The following is a 22,664-nucleotide window of genomic DNA, read 5'->3' as shown; positions in this document are numbered from 1 at the left end:
GAGTTGTCCACCTTCTCATGTCCTTAAAGCTCTCCTGGCATGTTTGCTTCTGTGTATCTCCCATAGATCAATACTTCTTTAGAAGTTTCTCGTATGCTGTGTTTTGAGTTTTGGTTTCAGTGCCTGTATCCCAGAGCCATTAAATACTAACAGTTCCTCTTCAGATTCCTTCACACCAACAGTCACTCGAACCAGCCAAGACTAATTCCAGGAGAAAACTATTAAGATACTCAGCTGGTGTTTACCAAAGCTCTGAAACATGCTCTAATGTTACAGTCAGAGTCTCTCCTTACAGCGAGAACAGGGCCAGCTCTCTGCACTTCCACATTCTGCACATTCCCCTGCTGCAAGGCTGGTTTCAGCTCAGGCACAGGAGCAACTCTAATGCAGTGCAGCACAGTGCCTGGCTCCTCGGTGTCCCACACCTGTCAGAAGAGTTTGCCTTTTCCTGAAAATAGCATTGCTCACAGCGTTGCACAACTGGAGGTTCATTTGATGCCCTTGGGAGACAACGCTGAGGGGCCCAGCTGTTCATTTCTTGTCCTCCTGCATCACAAGAAGGCAAGTACTCAACAGAAAGTTTTCTGTCTGCTAATTCATGGTAGCACATGCATCCTTTTCTTCCAGACAGCAGTGGCTATGGTGCAAGTAGTGCTAATCAGCTGACGTAGTCAGAACTTCCCAGAAACAGGATAAAGAACCTGAGACTTCTGAAAGAATGAGTTCCCCCTCTACCTTTGGGCTCATTCAAAGTGGACAGCAGGTCATGGGAGGAAAGGGATGTCGTTCTGCTTCAGCTCTTCTCAGAGCTATCCATACCTGAGAAAGAGCAGGTGCCTAAACTATAGTCCTGGAGCACAAGACATGGAGGAGCCAGGAGGAAAGAATTTCAATCCTGCAAGGTCTTAGAACCTCAAGGAACTAACTTACCCTGGCCTGGTCCAACCCATCCACAGGGCTTTAGTTCCCAGCAACTTTGCACTCACTAACCAGCTTCAGAGCAGCAGCTTATTGGGTCAGAGAGGGTGTCTTGGAAGAAGTTTCAAAGCATCGTTTTGTCCACCCTCAGAGAATTTCAGAGGTGGTGGTAATGAAGCTCAGCACAAGCCTGAGCACTTGCAATTCCTGTTCTTGTTGTAGGAGAAACCACCACTCTGCAAAGCCTTGTGGCTTACAGGAGCTCTGTAGATAGATGAACTCTGTGTTTTTCATTTAAGCATTACAGAATGCAACTCAGTAACAGGTTGGACCCTTGTGAGTCCTTAGCAAGTCTCTACACACTTAAACCACTGATGTCCCTGTGCTAGAGTAGTGCTACTTTGTACAGCCCTGCTTGATCATCTGCAGGGTTAGACAGGAACCCGACCACTACAGGCCATTTCAGCTGCAGCTACTTCACCGGTGCTACAGTTGGAAAGATTGACAGGGCAGAAAGGCAATGGAGCATAACAGCAAAAGGACCAGCATGGATAGAGTGGTGTTACAGAGAAAAGGAAGAGTGCTCACCTGTCTCTGAAGATCTAGACTCCGGGGAAAGACTTAACAAGGGAAGGATCTTCAACCAGAGATCCTTCCCCAGTGGCACTCGGCCCTTAACTGCTGTCTAGGAGCTGCAGCCAGGCTGCGCCCCTTCCTGTCCCACAGCTGAATTGCCTTCACCTGTGCTCCCAGGGCTGAGCGGGTCCTTTCCCCAGGTGCTCAATCAGTGCTTCAGGCTGTGACTCAGTAGTTGCCATACACACCAAGTTACCCTTAAACTCGGAAAATATTCATGCTTGTAGCCTTTGCTGTTGCCATAATAGCTGCCTTAGGCACTATTTAGGTACAGCTGGATTGCACTTACGTACAACTTTGGATGAAGTTGTTGAGTAAGACTAACATCTTTTATAAAGGCAGCATTTTCAGTAGTATAAGCTTTAGAGTTTATTAATTGTTTTCTGAAAGAGTTGCAGTGGCAGAAATGCTGAGCCATGGCCTGAAGCAGTGACTGAGCGCTGGTGGGAAGGCAGGGCCAACCTAGGGGAGCTCTCTGCACTTTCACATTCCAGTCACCTGAGTGCCTGAGTGACTGGAAGGGTTGGAGCCAGGATCGACCTCTTCTCGGGTATGGTGTAAGGGTTGGCAGTGGAGGTGAGGGTATCTCACTGGAGATCCCTGCATACCTGAGGCCTTCCAAATGTAAGCAGCTTTTTTCCTTTGTTTCTGCATCCATGGCTGCTGCACTTGGGCTTGTTCTCATTTGCTGCAGCTAAAGACTTTGCTGCCCTGCTTTCCATCTTATTACAGCGTTATGGTTGCATATTTTTCTGTCAGTTGCTAGTGACTTCAGGACAGATACTGATACCATACAGTTAGTTATAGTTTTTAATACAGATATAAAATTTATTCTGAGATGTGTCATGGCTGCTCTCTCCATGTGAGCCAGGGTGAGAACACTGTTGGGGAATACCATAGGCTGGACAGGTTTGTTATCTGGAGATATTCTGCTCTGGGCTATTTTGCTTTCCTTTCTAAAAAAGAAAAGATCCAAAGATGTGTACTAGTGACCACAATAATCTGGATTAGTCCGGATCTTTCACAGAAGCCTCATGCTTTTGATGCAGTGAGGGAGGTAGAGGTGTAAAGTTTAAGAGGTATGTTATTTCTATTACAGATACAACATCCCCATAGGACTGCACGCCAACCTCTCTGAGGGCTCCCCTGTATGTGAGATGCTCAAGACAAACTCTTCTCTGCTCAGTGAAGCTGGATTTTTTCATGGGAAAATGGGATTCAGAACAGCTCTATCAAAAGGCCTCCTAAATATGTCAGAGGTAGGAGAAAGCCGCATGTGTAGCAGAAACACTAAGTCATGGCCTGAAGTGGTGACTGAGCACCTGGTGGGAAGGCAGGGGCAACCCAAAGGAGTTCAGATGTATGCAATACTCTGCAGTGCAGGACTTTGCCCCCTGCTATTATTGCTTTGCTTTCTGTCACATTGTAACATCACACACATGCAACTTGCTTTCCTGACCTAGCTCAGCCTACACTTATTCCAGCACATAATAGTTGAACATCTGTTTGTAGGTCGCATCTGTGAGCATGCTTACAGATGAATCTAGGCTGTGGTGCCTTGGCATCTGAAGTTGGCTTTCTGTGTCCTACATGTAATGCTGCTGAAGACTATGCAGTCTTTGAGAACTCACTTCTCCCTGCTTCATTAAAACATACACTAATGTGCTTGTTAACTACTTATCTGAGGAGGCAGAAGAGATATTGAAACAGATACCTGTGAAGAGCCTGGAGATCAATAAAGGGAAAATGCCAGAGAACTTCTCAGTAGACTCTGTGTCATCTTGAGAGGCTTTCATTCTCTAGGCAGATATTTGGTTTTGCACTGTTAAGCAAGGATGAGTGTGTTCTAGTGACCAAAACTGCCTTTCAAAGTAAAGGGAAATGGGTATTCAAATATCATAGCTTAAAAAAAAAATCACAGCAGCAGCATCATCCACTCAGCCAGAGCTGAAAGGAGACCTGTACTTAGGAAGGATGCCAGGCAGTCCAGCACTTTGTGCCTTTCAGTGCCAAATCAAGTACTAGCAAGCAAGGTCTCCAACACCCACCTTGTATCCTCCTGCTCTCAGCCTTTTCTTTAATTCTTTTCTGCTGTGTAGGTGAAGCAGGAGCTAAAGGCCCAGGTGGATCTGTTCCATGAGCTAACAGGCCACCTACCTCCTCACATGGATGGACACCAGCACATTCACGTTCTCCCAAGTAAGCAAACAGTCCTTTTCTTTCCAGCACTAAGCAGATGAGAAGCCCCACTCTTGCCGTGGCTCCCTGGGCAATAAACCTTATAGGATTTGTGTAAGGCTCTACAGTTGCAGTTGTGTTCCCACCTTGGACAAGTTAGCCTCTGAGATTGAAGATCGGGTGCTACAAAAGCTGTCCTGTTGGTTGTATTTCTATTTCAAACTTTATCTGTGATTTCAGCTTGTTTTTCATATGTATATCATAGGCAAGTACCAGTGTCTCAGTTTTCCAACTAAGATCATTGTTTGTACAGAGATGGAAAACTTGGCAAAAAAAAAAAAATCAGTACTTCCCTGTGTTAACAGCTGACTCAAGAAATATGGCAGGGACTTGGTGAAGAATGTGTTCCCAACAGTACAGCCACCTCAGGTGCACTTCAGGACAAGACTCCCAACCTCAGAAATGGTTACTGGACTAAGCACTCAGTGCTGAAGGGGAGACAAGGCACATACAGCAGATGTTGAATGAGTAATGCTTTCAGGTATTTCCACTTCAAAAGGGGGCTTTGATCCAGATGAACAAAACCATTCCAGCAGAAAAGCCAAATGAAGTTTTATATTTAAAACACTGAAGGAAAAAGATATCTGTGCTAACAGCTTTCAGGGGATGTGAGTTGGTTATCTAATTCCTGACTAAAGTTTCTTTTTATTTACAGAGGTCAGGCATGTATTTGCAGAGGTGTTAGAGGAATATGGGATTGAATACACTCGTGTCCCAATAGAGCCAGGCCTTCATAACTGTGACTGGATTGAGCCATCCCTGATGGACTTCTATGTGGGAGTAGAAGAAGATTCTCTGAACACTGTGGATGTGTTTACAAAGCATGGAATAAGGTAAGACAGGCATAACTCATTCTTTTTGGAGTGAAACTTTAAGATGTTATCAGTTCCCGATGAGAAATATCTCTTCCAATTTCTCTTTCCAATTTGGGGCTTACAAGGAATTCTGCAAGAGTACAGAAGCTCTGGAGACACTATGGGTTACTGTGCAGATTTGTTTGGAAAGAGATGACTCACTTTTCATGTGAAATGGATTGTTCTTCTCAGGGTGTTTCTCAACCTTTCATTCTCTTACCATTTCAGATGCCAGAGTAATGCCACTTGATTAGAAGCGTTAGATGTGCTTCAAGCACTGGAACTTTAGTTGTAAGATTTAGGGAATGTTTTCGAAAGATAACTTTTTACATCCTTGACTTGTGAAGAAAGAGTTTTAAGTAGCAGGAAATAAGCTAATTAAGAGTCACTATTTGTTATGGGGAAGCAAGAAGATCATAGGGCGTACAGTGCCAGAGCAAGTGATCACTGCTTTAAAGCAAACAGTCTTGTCAGAGTCCTGTGAGTCTTAGTTTTACAGATGAAAAACTCTTCAGCTGAGATCCGCGCACTCGCCTGCCCTTGGATGATGTTACTTTTCCTTGTTTTCTTGCTTGACTGAAAAGTATTGCCTTCTTGGCTTTTACATGAAGTCGTGTATTGATATAAGCTGGATGGCAGTATTGCTTGCTCTCAACTAGCAGAAGGCCAGCATGGCACTGTGCTCTTTCTGTGCAGAGCACTCAGACTGTACTAGGACAGCCTATTTCTGAGAAAGCAAAGGGCACAGAGTGAGAAACTGGGAGAAATGAGCTAACCTTTCAGGGAAGCTTTGTGCCAGGGGCAGTGCAGGAGAATTTGATGGAAATCTTGCATGCTCCAAGGATCCCCATGCCACCCCAGGGACCATGCTTTGGTACTGCAGAGAAACTACTGCTCCAGGACCCTCTTGCTGCCCTCAGGATGGAACTCATATGGCTGCTAAGGGAGCTGTGCCTTTATACCTGTTGTGGCAACACCCTGACAAGTGGAAGTCTGTGGCTGTCTCTTGCATGGAAATGCTGCAGTGGGCTGCACTCCACCTCTTCTGCTGCTGCTGAGAGTGAGGAGGAATCGATTGCTACTAAACAAACGTAACTTTTACGTAGGCTTTTATTTGGCCTACTATGTTAGTTGATAGCAGCATTTCTCAGTTACAGCTCTGTTTGTCCCTTCACTGCTAATAATGTGCACCTGTAAGCTCTCAGATGCCACACAATTCCAGTGCCGTGACAGCATACATTATCAGAGTAATAACATAAATGTTGGTATCGGGGCTGTGCTGGGACTTTCTGCCAGACTGAAGAGCTGATGTTCTAAACAGTATCTTGATTTTGACAAGGAATGAAAGAGCATTATTGTCTTGTAGTTATGGTTTTACTTTTGATTCCTCATCCACTGGGCATAACACACTTTTGTCTAACTACCTCGTTAACATTAATATCTGTGTTCCCACCTCTGGCTACAGGTGGCCAGACATTTATGTAGGTTTGAGTACCATGGGCAAGAACATGTCTGTGAGTGCCATCCAGAATGCCATAGACACCGCCATTGTGGAGTTCACATCCAAGGTGCCTGCACACCCAGTGCCACAGCACAGGACGGTAACAATTGAACTGATGGTGCACCCAGGGTACCCAAGCCTCCCTCCCATCGGTGGCTGTGGAGAAGGACCAGATGATTTCTCTCAGTCCTGGGAGCGCCTGCATGAACTCCAGACATTAATCAAGCCGGAGCTGCAGAGCCATTACAAAACAAGGAACATTCAGCTTTGTTCATTCAAAGATCTGTAAATATACGTATATACATCCCTATCTTTGTACTTCAAGGATACACAGTTGCTAATGTCCCCATAAGTCCCCATAAGCCAGACCACCGTTGCCAGCCTTTGTAATACCTCCCAGCACAGCTGACAGGAGCTGCCAGTGGCCTGGAAGTCGCATGAAGCCTTATGTGAAAGTTGGAGCAGTTTGTGAGCAATGACGGGCAAGTTCCTGGGGGCATCTTTGTGTGCTGGTCTGGGGAGCTGTGTGATCCACCACTCCTGTGCGCCTGAGGCAATGTTTGCTCTGTACGAACACAAAAGATCACCGAGGACACTTGGTAAAATGTTTTCTCAGGCTCTTTCCTAGTTATCGTAACAGAGCTGATTTGACATGGGACAATTTTTTTTATCTTGCCACACTGTGCCCGTGCTGTGCAGAACAGCCGAGTCCTCACAGGAGCAGTGTGAGCAGCGCCCTCAGTGCTGCAGTTCGGCTCACCGCCGTCTGAGGGCGGAGTTTACGCGGTGCGGAAACGAAACGCGGAAGACAGCAGCCCTCAGAGCTGCGGCAGGTGCCTGAAGTGCCAGAGCGCGGCTGGACACACGAGTGCCACCTAGTGCCCTCACACGTGCAGTGCAGCCGATGCGCCAATGCTGAAGCTCAGCCTTTTCTGCAGTGTGACCGTGACATTATGGGTATTTTTAAACTCTAATTTAAACACAATAATTGGCGACTTTGCTCTGTTCACAACCATTAGGATGTAACATAGCTTGTGTGATTTTCTCCTAGCTGAACATGGAAATGAACACAACAACAGTCTTACCTGAGCAGACGTTGTTAAGAAAGGTATTTTATAAATACTCCGTTGTCAGATGAACAGAACTGAAACCCAATTTTTAAATTAAAACGAGTTCTAAATGTGGCTACTGAAAGACTGCTAAATAAGGAACCCTTCCCTTGCACGGAACGCACAGAGGAGGTTTCTCAGGGGCTCTATGAGCTCCACGTTCACCATGGAGTTGAAATTAAAAGCGCGCACAGACTGCTGTGATAAACAACGCTGTACAAGGATAGCCGAGGAACAAACATGAAATCTCTTTGAAAATAAAACCATGCCACAATACCTTTGAGAGCAATTTTTATTAGGGTAGCAGAATGGAATTGCAGAAAGCCTATACCAGTGTTCGTGGGTGTAGTTGCACCAGTATGTTTTTATTTTGGATTTTCAACTGCATGTTTAGAATTCAGCATGGCTTAGGGAACCAGAGAGCACAAGAGCTTGATTTCCTGAGTTAACAAAGGATTTGATTTTTTTGCACCTCAGACTTCAACCACACAATACAGTATTTGATCTTTATCTTCCTTTTAGAGGGCCACCTGCAAACAAAAGCCATCACTTATGTTACACACTTCATGATTAAAAACTGAGCTCTGAAAAACACACAAAGAAAACTGATGGTAATGCTCATCTTCTATGTGATCTTTACAAATGAAATGAGAACAGCTAGCATACAGCACTGCTACAGACCTCTACAAATCAGCTGAAGCTCCTTCAGTTACACAGCTCTTCCAGTTTCCTTACAGTGGCATCCAAGCCACACTGAAATAAATGCAGTCTTTAACCTGAGAGGCTTACAACCAGAAAGTATATTGTTTAGTAGTAATGATGGCAGCAAACTAGTGCTACAGTTGTTTTAAATAATAATAAAAATAATGCAAATTTAAAGAACGTTTCAATTGTGAACAGACATGATCAAAAAGTACAGTGACTCGGCTGATGCGGAAGTTACACACTTCAATTCAACAGATAATTTGGCATTATTTTATTACGAATCTGAGTGAGTGTGAAGAAAACAAAATCAGTACCAACTTTCTGCAACCAAAGACAAAGATGTGAAAAATTTGGTAATAGTGCTCTCACAAGCCAGGAAACACTTAGGGAAGGTAAGTTTCCGTAAATAAGGTGAATGTGGTTTAACTTCATTTACCTGCCAAAGAATCCGTCTAAGAACACTTAACATGAAATTTCTTAGCTCCCTAACTAATAAAAAAAAATTACTTTCAACAGAGGTGAGGTACTGGGCTGTCATTGTTCACACTAAATCCAAAATAAAAGCCAGATAAGAAGGGCAAATGAAGGAATAGTAAATATACATTAAAAACCAGGAGCCCTACAGCTTAATGCACTACTTCTGCAAGGTTGCAAAGGTAGAGGCTGTATTAAAACTGAATCTAGGAGCACAGACAACCATCCAGATGTGAGGGATTTTCTAATTCAAGTTCTTGCAAATCAAAGTGATGATATGTACTCCCAGCTACCTATGGATTTCTGGAAATCTGTTTACTCAGTAACATACTCAGGTTCTACAGGTGGGGAAGGCAGTTTGATTGTATGGCAGTTTGATTGGAGCTACAATCACACTTCAGACTTAGGACACGCAGGCAGAAGAAAAGCAATAGAGACACAGTAAAGGGTGCCCAATTCTGAACAGAAAGGGCATCCTTCAGCATGCGTGGCTGCGCCTGGAGCAAAGGGAAAACAGCTCTGCCCAAGTCAGAACAGTAAGGTGAAGTAGTCATTAAACGATCTAACGTGTACTTTTAAAACATAGGAACAGTAGCAGTGAAGTGTATTCAGTTTATTGCTTAATCCTACTCTTGTACTATTTTCAGTAATAACTGTACAGCAACTGGGAAGGAAGTGGCGTGAGTGCCATTCCCTAGAACATATATCATATGCATTTGGATGAAAAAAATCTCACTAGCAGTGCTAACATTTAGTATTTGAAATTAATTCATTTCTAGAATACCAACTTTTTCACTCAATACCAGTTTATTGTTTTGGTGTATCTCTTGGTCCGCAATTTCTGAAACTTCTAAACTGGTCTCTCACTGTTGTTCTGTTCACGTTATCCAAGCCAACTTATGCTAACTTTTATTAAGAATAGAAGTGAAAGGAGTTTGGAATCACATTTTACTACTACTTCTTTTCCAGCATTTTCCAAAAGCAGGACATAAGCCATATTCTAATTCAATAACGCAGACAAGAAACTGGATTTCCCCATTTAATAAACATTTTGTGGTAACATCAGCCAGATTTACATAAGACCTGGACATTTCTGATTGTAGTTGGGTTGTTTTTTTTATAACGTTACAAACTGAAGTTAAGGGGAACTTGCAGCAAGTCCCACAGAGCACAGTGCAATGTTTGAAGAGAAGAGTAAACAAAACTGCCAAACACTCAATCATTTTCTGCCAGAAGTGGGATATTTTTTCTAAGACATCAGTTTGAGGAGGGGCAAAAATTCAATGATGAATTAAAATGAACTCAGGATAGTGGTAACTGCAAGGAGAAGTAAGAAATGACAGCCACAACCTTTTCAATTTAAGGGCAGAATATAAGTCTAAGATATTTTTGATAAATTCTGACACAAAAAAAAAAAAGGAAACAGCATACTTTAAAGTATATTGAAGCAGTGATTTTTAAACAAAGAAAGCAGAACTAGAACATCTTAAATTTTTAATTCCTCCTTTACAGGTTACCTAGCCCACTTTTGATTAAGAAAACTGTAGAAAGTTAGTAACAGCCACAAGTTAACACCAAAAGGTGGCACTTGTCAATTTTCCATAGAGTCCTGCTTTACGGGATGTCTCAAATGCACTGCTCCGATCTTCTATCATACGTTGCTGACATCAGCTGTGTCAGATTAGTCCACTGGTCGCTTTTCACCATATTTCTTTGTAAACTCTTCAGCATTCTTACAGAATTTTTTACGGTCCTTAGAGTATTCTTCAGCTAGGTCAGCCCGCAGGGGATGCTCAGGCTGTGGATCATTCACCAGTGCTATGAGGGACTGGATTACTGTCAAAAGAAGTAAGAACACTGTCAGAGACTAAGATTGTTAATTTAAAGGAAAAAAAAATAGATATATCAAAATATAAGAAAAATTTCCCAATAAAAAAAATAACTTAAACTGCGTTTAAATATATCCCAATAAATCTTGTTTCTTTTCAAGAGCAGAGTAAGATACCACATCAGTAAGCTATAGCAATATGCCAACGTGTAGTTCAGTGACAGCAAAGACATCAGGAAATCACATCTGTAAACAAAACCAACTACCTGTGAGTAAAGACCAAAATGCACAATGCAGTATTTTCCCAAGCACTGAGCACCCTGCCCTCCTTATGGCTGAGCAAGGACTTTCACAGACAGCTTCACCTATAATGCATCAAGTGAAGAGAGCCCCAGAATTTCTATCACAGAACATTTTTCCCCTAATACCTCTCACAATAAATTAAGTAATTCAGTTATAATTTGATCTACTTTTGGAAACCATTTTTTTCAGCTTTATTTTTCTGTGACTGACTTCCCCTATAAGTAGGGAACAACTCTTGACATTTTGAACTACCAAATGTTTTTAGTATAGAGGCAGTACAGTAAGAACTGTAAGGTGCTTTTCATACCACTGTTCACAGCTGTATGGGAACTGTTGAGTCGCAGCCTGAAGCACTGATTGAGCACCTGGGGAAAGGATCCACTCAGCCCTGGGAGCACAGGTGAAGGCAATTCAGCTGTGGGACAGGAAGGGGCGCAGCCTGGCTGCAGCTCCTAGACAGCAGTTGAGGGCCGAGTGCCACTGGGGAAGGATCTCTGGTTGGAGATTCCTCCTTTGTGGAGTCTTTCCTGTGAACTGAGATCTTCAGAGATGGGCGAGCATCTTTTCCTTTGAAATACCATCCTATCTGCACTGGTCCCTTTGCTGTTACACTCCTGTATCTCCTCTCCACCGCATTGATCTTTCTGTAACAGTTGCCATTTAATCAGCATTCCCATACCACTTTCAACAGAAACTATTCTCACAAGCGTACTTTGCATTTACACAGCCAGTCTTTTATGCCACCATGAAACTTACTGCTGTTTTTCCTTATGTACACATTCTTATGACCAGTAATGGTAGCTTGGTTACAATCATCATGAGTTCTCAAATCCACCTACTGAAGTATATACAGAACTCAGCAAGTCTACAGACAGCAAAAACACCAAAGATGCATTTCCCTGAACAGCAAAGTTAATAGTTTTCTACTTGAGGTAATGGACTCTCCAGAGCAATATAAAGCAGCACCCTATGGTTTTTCAAAACAAGAATACCAAAAGCTGTTAACTTTGTGCCATTACTACAGCCAGCGACCTCCTGAACTCACACAAAGTGCTGACAGCCACAACAGAAATTGAGAAGCCAGGGTTTGTTTTCAGTCTGCCACCTCCCAGTTTAACTGGATTCTCCCTAGTTTTGCAATGTAAGTGCTTACAATGCTTATCACCCTGGAAGATGCTAGAATATCACGGGAGCTTCTTTCAGAGCGCAGTCTTCTCACTCTTTTCTACCTTTACCTGAAAGGAAGGGGGGCCAAGTAGGAACATTTCTTACCATGACCTTCAAACTGTAACAAACTAATACAGCACGTAACAATGCCTTTTCACTCAGTAAAGCCTCTTTATGTACAGTAATAAACATTTAACATCAAGTTTATCGTTACCTGCCAGAAAATGTGAAAATTTCCCCCTAACTACTAGGAGCAACGAGAGGCAAGACATTTCATGCTCTCAAGTCTGACAGAGAACCTAATGAGACTTCCTTAAAATACTTAAATTTTTATCCAAAGACACTCCACTTGCCTCACAGCAGTGATCTTTTAATAGCTAAAAGTTAATCTGTGTCATGATTTTGCTTTTTCTTTAAGCAAACAAGCCAAACATATATATAGTTACTGTTTAAAAAGAAACATACAGTAACACCAACATAAATTTTTTTCCTCCATTTTGGATTTAAATATACCAAGGACACAACCTTAATGAACTCTTCAGCCATTAAGAGTTGGTTTCCTGGAGGTGGAAATGCCACAAGTCAGTGTCATTACTTTATGTTCTAATGACATTCCAAAAGAGCTGCATGCTTTACTCACAACATGTATTCTTGAGGCAAACCTTAGGAAAATGAATAAACCAGAAAAGCAGTGACCGGCTAACAAGCTAAAAGGCTGTTTGCTTCAAACACACAACGCAAAGTCTCTTAATACTCTTTTTTTCCTCCACAAGGAGTCCTACCTTGGTCAGTTTTGGTTGCTGGCTTCCAGTTTTCAGCACTAATTACTGGCAGACAAACCTGCCCCTTTTCATCGATGTTAGGGTGATAGATCTTTGTTTTAAATGTAATCTTAGGAGGTTTGAATGGATATTCTGCTGGAAAGTTGATTTCGATTCTGAAGGCTCCTTTGTCATATGGAGGATTGTCCTGCAACGAGATGACAGAACATAAGGAATCTAGCATTCTGTAACACACCAACTAAAAGCATGTTCAGGCTTCCGTCTACTAAATGACCTCTTTTAAAGGCACTTTTTCCAAACACATTCCTACATCTATGAACATCAAAACTAATGTGCTAACGAAGAGGCAATACAACCTCCATCACCTTTCTGTTTCACCATGGAAAAGGCAGGCTATTGCTGTTCTGAAGCTGGCTGACATTGCTGCTAGTAGGAAAGCAACCAATCCCATTTACTCCATGCTCAGAGATCTAACAAGTATTTTTATTCCCGCATTTATCAGTATTTTGAAATACACTGTAAACCCTTTCTGATACACAAACAGGAAACCTCATGAGGATATCTGTTTCTCTAAACCTGCTTATTTTGTATCTCACACAACATGGTGGTTCAAACAGCAAAGCAGTTTGATTTGTCACATTCCCATAAGCATTCTGAGAACCCTTTTGTGCTGACTGCATAAAAATCTGCTGAGCATTAATTTGTACTAAAGATAGATATCCACTGCATCTGCTGATGAGAACATTCTGAATTCGTATGCAGTTTTAGCACCCACTGCTATCAGATCATTTTTGATGGAGTACAATGAGAGAACTGTGAAGTAGGCAAAGATTTTCGACCGCTGCTACTACTTCAAATGCTAACTGCAGAAGAAAGGCAGGAAAAAAGCTACTGCTACGTTTAAAGATGATGAAAATGACATTCTGTAAGTAATAATAACCAGGACAAAATACATTCCCAAACACTTGAAGAATTAGTGTTTCCAGTTTGCGTTAAGTATAATTATTCTGCATTACCTATCAGGCCATTTCCTTCATTCAATTCCACTCCAGAGGTTAAAAAACTTTTACAAATACTTAGGGTTGGGGAACACTCTTTTAAGATGCTATTCAACACATAACATTCAATTTTGTTTTTATCCATATAGGGAAGTCTGGTTGCGTGCTTCTAAGAAGTGACATATGATTTTTTGAGTCAAGGGAAGAAATAACTCGAGTAGCTTAAGACCCTTTTTACTTAAGCAATCCTAGAAGCTTTTCAAGTTTAACAAATAACTTTCTGGCTGTACTGGCAATTTACATTAATGCCCTCTTCTCACATTGTTCGCTTTGTTCTTATCTCCATCACCTGCTAGAACGTGTGAGGACGTTCAGTGAAATGCTACAGGATCAGACCTGGCTTAAGATACACATTTTCTGCTTGACTCTCAGAACAGTTTTTCACCATAACTCACCAATAAATTTTAACTAAAAATGTACGTAAAGCAGTTGCTCATCTTTTCAAGAGACAGAAAACAGAATATTCAAGAAATTCATTTCCAGTAATTTGTTACACTTATACTGACAAGGTAGACAGTCTGAATTACAAATGCTGAAATACAGATAGCTAACACTTGACTTGCATTCATCTGACGTATTTTTATTCCGCAGAAGTTTATCAGAAGTGTTTGCTACGGACAAAGTGAAATAAAATTCAGTGTAAACCAGCAGCACCTTTTACAACAGCCAGGAGCCTCATACTGGCATTCAAAAAAAAAAAATCAAACAGTGCTTTTTCAACATACAGAACTTTAGCTATACCCTATTCTGCAATTTAGAACGGGAAAACGTGTCGAAAAATCACCTTCAACAGGGTTCTCAATTGAACAAACACTAAAAACAAAATACGATGCATAAAGGTTCTCATAGCACTCCTGCACAAACACTGTCAAAATACTAACCTTCATATCTTTAATATTTTAATTAAGAAGCAAACCAAAATACTGCCTAGTTACAGAGTTTAATAATCAATAACTGATTACTAATGGCACTGTACTTGTATCTCAAACTCTCAACAAGAACAAAACTGGGAACAGCATGTAAAACTTCAGAACTTGGGAAAATACCTAGAAACCACCACTACAACCAAAACCAGCACACCTCACTTGTATCCAGTTTATATTTGATATTTTCAAGCCTTTTATCCCAGCTAAAAAAAAAACCCAAATTATGCTTCAGAAGAAGCATCGTTTATAGCATTTCCTCACAACAGTAATCTATACTACTCTTCAAAACAGCTATGACACAAATATTAACTGCTCTAATAAGCAGATTTCATAACAAAATTCCCTCTTGGCCTTAAATCCTTACTGGTGTAGTTATTTCCCTTGCAATAAGTAGACGTTGTACCCTACATATTTCTAACTGTTGTACCCTACATATTTCTAACTTTAGCAGCAGCAAACATTCTGGTGCTTTGCTTTATTAGCCATGTTTACCACCCGTACACCACTTCGAAGTATTGCCAAAAGCTAACCTGGCACAACGAACCACGTGTATTGGAGTGGCTTGCAAAGCACCGTTTCTCAGTTATGTCAGATTTTAGCACCAAATCCTGCTTACTTTATTAGGAAGAGTAGACTCAACCACTCGAGGGAATTGCTCACAGAACGCGAGTAAATTAAATCTGTTCTACAGCACTTCAAGATCAAAGGCCTCGCAAAGATCTTAGCAGAGATGACACGACCCAAGTCTGTGAATGGCCTTCAGCTGTGAAAGCGAAAGCAGTGCCAAAATAAAATGCTTCAGCTTCTTTTGAAATAATTTACATTGGTCAGGAGACCTTTTAGGTAGCACCAAGGAAAAGAAGAAGCAAAGACCCAGACTTAAAAGTAGCTGATATAATAAATGAACGTGAGCCACAGCAGTGCAAACTAAAGGAAGGTGAAGAGCCATGCAACCAAGGAATTTAACATACTAGATTCCTGCTATCCCCTTCGTAACAAGTCCCTCTCTATTTGACCAATACAGTGGTCATTTACTTCTATTATTATTATTCTAATACTGCTAATAGAAGTATTCTACTTCTGCTTTTAAACAGCAGCATTAGTGTTTCTGGAAGCAATTAATGCCTAAGGACTTTCTTTTAAAGAGCTCACTTGTAGAAATCCAAACCTTTTCCCTGCAGACTTTTTCCAACATTTAATTTTCTCCCTAGAAATGAATAATTTACAAACTAAACACCCCAAACTAACCAAAACCACCAGAAAACAACAGGCACCGAAATCTACTGAGGAGTGAATAAACTATTTCATAACTCAGGCATTCTCCTACGATGATGTAAATTTTATACTTTCAGCTTGAGATAAACTACAGAACTCAGCTGCTTCCCCTTTCCAGAACCTTTCCCAAGCAACCCAGTGCCATCACTGGGTCTGCAGCCTTTCCAGAGCAGCCATTTGCTGGATCAGACCCAGTTACACAGCATTCAGCCAGGTATTCAGAGTTGTCTAAAGCCCCTATCAATTACACATAGATTTTTCTTCACACTGCTTACAACAAACACCTACTAACATTATCAGGCACTAATAAAACCACGCAAGACATTCACATGAAGTGAAAAGAAAAATTACAATATTTGCCTGCAGCTATATGAGAAGTCTAAGAGGGCCAAGAATTAAATCCATTAGCACCCTTCACTGCCCAGAAAGCAACAACTCTGAGAGCCAACTTCCCTAAAATGAAGAAATCTTGTCAATGTACAAAAGCTATCTAATAGTTGCTAACAGCAATGCTCAACTGGGGATTTATGGTAAAAAAATGATTATGTTTTAAAGCTCATTAAAATAAGGAACGTTCCATACTCACAGGAACAATAAGTCCTTGCCAGGTCAATAAATTAGCTTCATCAACCTGGATATTACGGAAGTTTTTCATTCCACATTTGCGGATTTCTTCAAGCTCCTGGAAAACAAGCAAAGTAAGTCAACAGTTAATAGTGACACGAGGCACAACGCTCAGCTCTGTTTCAGCAAACGCCTGGAGGTCAGCGTGAGCTCCTCTAACATTAAAGAAGCCTGAGGCTTCAGTGGCAGCAACCCACAGAAAGCAAAGCGTTGTCCTTGTGAGAAGTAAAATCCTGAGACAAGCTGTTCAAAAAGGGTTTTGATGTCACAAATATACAATAATACTTTGTTAATAAGATTATTATGTATATAAAATAGGACTCACCCAAATGAAAACCAGTGATTTGGAAGAATTAGTTCATAATAGTTTTAAAAACTTATCAAGTCACTGAACAGACCAATTCTCTCAGCTGCAAACCAATAAATTCCCGCAACATCAACTTAAATGATGCAAACGCTAATGGATATCTCAGCAATACTCATCTGATCTAGATCAATAACTTGAGCTGTTACAGCTCTACCTTCGTTTCATTCATCAGAGCTTACAGCATTTACTAAGATGCCACTCTCTCTGAAACAAGAAGGAATACAAACAAGGTATCTTTCTATACCCATCAATCACCAGTAAAATTATCTTTTCTTGGTTAGTGATGTAGGCATCACCAAAGAAGTACTTATGCTATTTTTATATTAAAATGACTCTAAGCCCTACTGCAGCAGCTGTTTCCCTGAGTATTTATTTCATCAGGAAGCCGTAAGACCAAAAAAAAAAAAAGCAAAACCTCAAGGCTCCACCTTTTCCCACAATAATGACAGCCCTTCAAGAGTTTTATCTGCACAGACAATGTAACTGAACTCAAATTCAAGCCTCCTGCCATGAAACGTAAAACTTTCCCTGTGGTTCCAAGTCTGAAGCACATGACTGCGTGCCCACACACACTGGGAAAAAGCACTGCTGAGGTGCACGCTGCCAGCACACAGATCTCCACTGGAGACAACCACATTTGCAAACCTAGGCAGGAGACTACGATTAAACACCAACTTCCAGCACAGGAATGCTGGAATGCATTCGAGCTGCTGAGTGCTGAAGGCACAGAGCACCTGCTTGGAAAGCAGGGAGCAGCTCAGGCCCCTCCTGCAGCTGTTCTAAGGATGGAGCTCTCCACACACACAACTGCCACATCCAAAAAGCAGCTGTCCCACAAGGGATAAATCCCATTCCACACCAGATACAACGCACCGGTCACCAGGAACAAATCAGGCTAAGTTTACCACTATGCATGAATAAACATGCAACACAAATACCTTGCCTCTAAAAGAGAAAAACCTGAGTTCAATGTTTTAAGTATACTGACTGGAAAATTACTATTATTAAGCTAATAAAACGATAGAATGTCTTTGCACTAGCGGAAAATGAAATATCTGTATTTCATAAGCAGATGCAGGTTAAAAAATGAATTATTACTTAAGAAATGCAATCAAGTAGGGCACTGATCATTATAAAATTGTAATAAGAACTGCACAAAAGGAAAAAAAATCCAAGCAAATAAACAAATTGTTCCCTATTTTTTTTTTTGTCAAGTCCATCATATGGCAGAAGGAATTAAACAGCCTGGAAGACAATACAGGGAAGAGCCAGCAGAAACTCTGTCCATCTTCTTTCAAAATGACACGTGGAGCAATCCTGGAGTTCACTCCCGTAGTGACAGAAGCAGCCAATGACTGCAGTGTGTCAGGCCCAGACTCTGTGCCTCCTTCCCTGCTGCCGTGGGTCCTGCAGGAGCAACACGTAACCAAAAGGGGAACAGGAGGATAAAGCAGGCAGTCCTTTTCCTCATGTGGAGATATGACTCACCTGAATAACTTGCTTAAGACAGGTGCCAATTTATCCTAGCAGGGGCTTTTCTTATCCTAGAAGCATATTTGCAATGTATTACTCTTATTTCTAAATTGTATTTTTAGTGTTTTTATGTCTAATTCACCAGGAGTGATAGGAGATTAAGCACTCAGGAGTAAAAAGGGGTGGGAACTCACAATAAAGACTAAATAACCTCAGAACTACAGCAGCAGACAACTCAAGGATATAGTCATAGTTAGAAGTGAACGAACTACTAAATGTCACCAGACGGCATTAGATTAGAAGTTAATGCTTCACTGATGAGAGCTAAGCTTAAAGGGTCAGAAACTACTTCATGGGGTATAAGAATATAGTCTGGATGTTTATTTTAAATTAAATCCTAATAGTCTAGGCAGGCAGTGAATAGAATAATTCCTCTTCTGTCCTCCACCCCTTTGTCAAGCACCATCATTAAAGGCGCACAGAAGCAGCACAACCAAAGGTTAGAATGCTGCAGAAGAGTTTAAGCCATCTTTAACTTCCCACTGCTATCAGCACCGCACACAACCTGGCTGCTTTGCTCCCCCACTTACAGAGGTGTTTGCTCGTTTCTCCCTCCGGACGTCGCCGCAGCGTGGGTGCGTTCAGACAACATTCTGCCCAGCACGTGGGAAGGAGAAAGCCTTGTTCCAGGGGTGACGTCCGGCCTTTGGGAAGAGCGCTGGCAGCAGGCCTGCATGCACCTGCTACCTTTCTCGTATATAGCCAATACATGAAGTTTCAGTTTTTGGCTTTCAACAGCACAAGTGATTGTATGCTATTGAAAATCAAGTGATTGAAATAGAAAATGAAGTGACATCACCTTAAAATCATAGAATGCCTTGGGTTGGAAGAGACCCTAGAGACCATTGAGTAAAATCTACTTGCCTTTTAGAAGAAAGCTGAAATACCAGATTCACACTTAGATCCATAGATTATAGTAACTTTTAGAACTCCTGGCTCCTCAAAATTCACTGAAGGCTAAAACAAACAAACAAAAAAAAAAACAAAGCCACCAACCACCAGGTGTCCAGCACAATCCTGGAACTGTTTTGCTTACACATCTTTGAAGTGTGGGGACTTGGCTAAAAAGAAACAAACTGGATAGGAAAATGCAGTGAAGACTGAAATGGTTAAGTTCATTGACTTCAGGAAGTTCTGCATTAAGCTGCAGATGCTATTAAATTCATAAAGGAAAACAAAGGTCTACTGAAATGACTGCACGCTTTGCTTACCTAACATTTACAATTTGTTTATCTGTTCATACATTACCTAAAAGATGTGTGACAAAGCTAAATAGGCTCCAAGACACCGATAAGGAGCTCCAACTTGACTCTCTGAATCTTGCATACTGCTGAGAAATGCTAAAAACAAAGAAACAAAACAAACAAAACCAAAAAAGAAAACAAACCAGATTCCAGCTCGTTTAGGAGCTGTTACAGAGTTTCTGAAACCAAGAGGCTGCGACACTGCAGTTCCATATGCTCACATGCTTTTTTATTTATTAATTCTACTTTTTGACAAAATGTTTACATCTGGTTTTTATTCAGAAGTGTTCTCTTACAGTTTTGATTATAAACCTTTTTCTCAATTTTCATTTTCGAAGAAGGAATCAGTGCTCTCACTCACATGCGAACAACCACGAGGCACGAAGCCTTCCATCCCTTATTACTGAGAAGCGGTGCTTGGACACACAGAGTTGCTTCCAACACCTTTCCTGGGACGGCTTTGCTGTTCAGGAGATTGCAGCACTCTGCAGGCCACCTGCAGCAGGGCAGCCCTGGGTTTTACCACTGAGTTCAATGGTGGCATATATGTCTGACTATGCAATCATGGAGGCAGATTGAGAACAGAGATTTAAAGAATCACTACCTACTCTTTAAATCTGTTTTCAATTCTTAATGCTATAAATACTTGTAACACCTAAAAGCCAGGAAGCAAAAGCACAGACCTCAGCTAGATCATACTGCAGATGAGCACTGGAGGAAGTAGCTGCAGACCCACGACAGCTCAGCCCCACCTGAAAGCGAGTGCTGTCTGTGCCTGAGCACCACACACTGCTGACACAAGTGGGTACCATGATAGTCAGCACCCCGACAGCCTCCCCTTTGCAGCTATGCTCTGCCTCCCCACAGATCATTCAACTCCAGAAAACAGCTTGTTTCATGTTAGTGAGTGGAAATTGCAAGCTCTTCAGTGAAATCTCTCACGTCTCCTGCAGACGTACTGCCCATCGTGTGTGTTTGGGGAAAAGTTGCTTCTCACGAGAAACAGTCACGAAGCAAAGCAGCTCCCCAAAAGCAAAGAATGAGCTGCTTTCTTAAACTGAACTATGCTGCGTTTGCCCTGTTCTCAATCCCATCCTACAAGGGATAACCCATAACAACACACCCTCGGTGCAGGCTGCCTTATTCCCACCTCTCATATTCCACAAACAGTGGAGATCCGACAGCTGTGGCTCTTTGAAGAGGCGTAACGGTGGCTCAGAGATCAAAACTCCACCTCAAATGCTGCTGGAGCACAATTCATTAGCTAAGAACATTTCACATTTTTACTAACCTGGGTGTACTCCCGGAAAGACTTGAACAAACAGAAGAGAAAACAGTTAGACCAGACCATCACATAAAGCCCTGCTAAGAGAGGCCATAAATTAGGGCCTTGGCCTAAGATAGGCCATTTGCACACAGAGTGCAATAACAAGGCAATCTTAAGCACGTTATAACCTGACTTAAATGTTAAAACTGAACTGTATGATAGCAAAGTTTCAGTGCTTCTTTCACGAGGAGGTTTGCAAACTGAAGAGTCCACAATCTGAAAAGGAAACCCACTTCCACCTGAAAGGTGGCAACTACAATAACATCTCCATTGTCTGTAGGCAGGCTGCATGTTATTATGAATCAACTTCACCCAGTCTCTGTGGCATCGTGACTCATGAGTGACTATGATATGTGACACGTACTCAGGAAAGATTACAGCACTTCAAAATGTTGGCAAGACCTTACGGAAATGGAAATGCCTTTATTTTATGTGACCTATAAAAGATTCATTCTCAGCTAGCAAAGACAAAGTTGATGTTCAGCCCCCCAAAGAAGAGAACTAATTGGGTTGGAAGAGATCAACCCAATTAAAGCTTATTGTACCTTATTATTAGCTTGGTTAGTTTTTTTGTTTGTTTGTTTGTTTTGGATAGAGTGACACATAGAATCACCCATCATCCTATGGCCCTGAGAAAGGAATCCCACAGGCTCTTCCATAGAGCAAAATTCTGACAGTGAAAGACTTGCGATCAGTGAATTTCCACTTTATAACCTAAACAGCAGTATCAGGCTGGTATATGCGAGTTATAAGAACTCTGGTCCGTTCCTACCCAGATGAATGGCAAACTTAAAGCACAACAGGCTGATCCGATGCCACAAAACGAACAAATGAAGCTGCTTGTTGAACAGCCTGTACAAGTTCTGCGATAAAGCGTCTCACAGCTGTTGGAGTTGCATAAAAAAAAAAGCACATGACGTGCACAGTCCATAAACAGAAGGCAATAAAAATGAAAGTAAAAACGTAAGAGGGAAGTTATCAATGTCTTCTTCCTTCCTGCACCACTCCCTCTGAAAAGAAACTGCCGCTGTTTTTCTAGAAAAGGTCACATCGTCAAAACCATTTCTATGGTATTTCATGGAAGACCAAGGCACTGTATGATGCTTTAGGAGCACAGGGGACTGCGTGAGGGGCTGAAAAGCACAAGGGCTCTGTAAATTTAAGGACAAACTTTCTTGCCACTCACATTTTCACGTTCTGCACTAAATAGTTTGACATTGAGTTAGATATTTTTCCTCTAAGAAAAAAATATTGATGTGCTTTTGAACAACAGAGCAGGCATTAAAGCCGACTTGCAAGAAGCTACACCTATCCTATCTGAAGGAAAGAACCTAATTCAAATACAAAGCAGCAGATGTGCTGATGTCTCTCCAACTCTGATCAAAAAATAACAGCTACCAGAAACAAAATAAAAACCAAACTCCTCAGGAGCCTTCAGTAGAACCAAGGCCTCACGCTTGCTGATCTAATACATATCTGAATGACTCTGCATGTAATATATTTACTACTTAATTTTTGATGCCTACACGGCACAATTAAAGTGACAAAATGAGTCTTGCGAAAGCAATGCTGAGCTATGGGTTTCCTCAAAAGCGACTGCTCACATGCACATGGATGCGATCAGCCATGGAAACGTAACCTCAAACAACCTACAGCCCCCTGCAGAACCCCAACCCTAGCGGGGGCTCACAACCTTAAGGGCACCTCTAGATCTGCTATTGAAGGAGAAGGTTGACAGCATAGTTATGTACCAATTTTCACCCCAAACGGTATTTTAAACTAAACGCACAGTCTT

At 41.7% G+C, this 22,664-nt stretch overlaps 2 protein-coding genes across 7 annotated transcripts in view; one reads left to right on the top strand and one right to left on the bottom strand.

Moving 5' to 3' along the window:
- The window catches only part of YDJC (YdjC chitooligosaccharide deacetylase homolog), a 21,362-nt gene extending 11,522 nt beyond the window's left edge, over positions 1–9,840 (top strand). For 3 of the 6 annotated variants that reach the window (XM_010719959.3, XM_010719958.2, XM_010719960.3), the window contains 4 exons: positions 2,654–2,813; positions 3,654–3,753; positions 4,448–4,625; positions 6,112–9,840. In XM_010719959.3, the coding sequence (XP_010718261.1) occupies positions 2,654–2,813; positions 3,654–3,753; positions 4,448–4,625; positions 6,112–6,436 (763 nt within the window). In that variant the 3' untranslated portion in view covers positions 6,437–9,840. The other 3 variants (XM_010719961.3, XM_031555919.1, XM_031555920.1) reach the window with 3 other exon arrangements.
- UBE2L3 (ubiquitin conjugating enzyme E2 L3) overlaps positions 8,218–22,664 on the bottom strand; it is a gene marked incomplete at its 5' end in the record, with an annotated part of 17,827 nt that continues 3,380 nt past the window's right edge. The window contains 3 exons of the mRNA XM_031555892.1: positions 8,218–10,271; positions 12,516–12,702; positions 16,361–16,456. Coding sequence (XP_031411752.1) covers positions 10,117–10,271; positions 12,516–12,702; positions 16,361–16,456 — 438 coding nt within the window. The remainder of the gene's footprint in view (positions 10,272–12,515; positions 12,703–16,360; positions 16,457–22,664) is intronic.

This window comes from Meleagris gallopavo, chromosome 17 (genome assembly GCF_000146605.3).
Source record: "Meleagris gallopavo isolate NT-WF06-2002-E0010 breed Aviagen turkey brand Nicholas breeding stock chromosome 17, Turkey_5.1, whole genome shotgun sequence".
Classification (NCBI taxonomy): domain Eukaryota; kingdom Metazoa; phylum Chordata; class Aves; order Galliformes; family Phasianidae; genus Meleagris; species Meleagris gallopavo.
The sequence above is the reverse complement of the archived record's forward strand: the minus strand, read 5'-3'. Positions and strand labels throughout refer to the sequence as shown.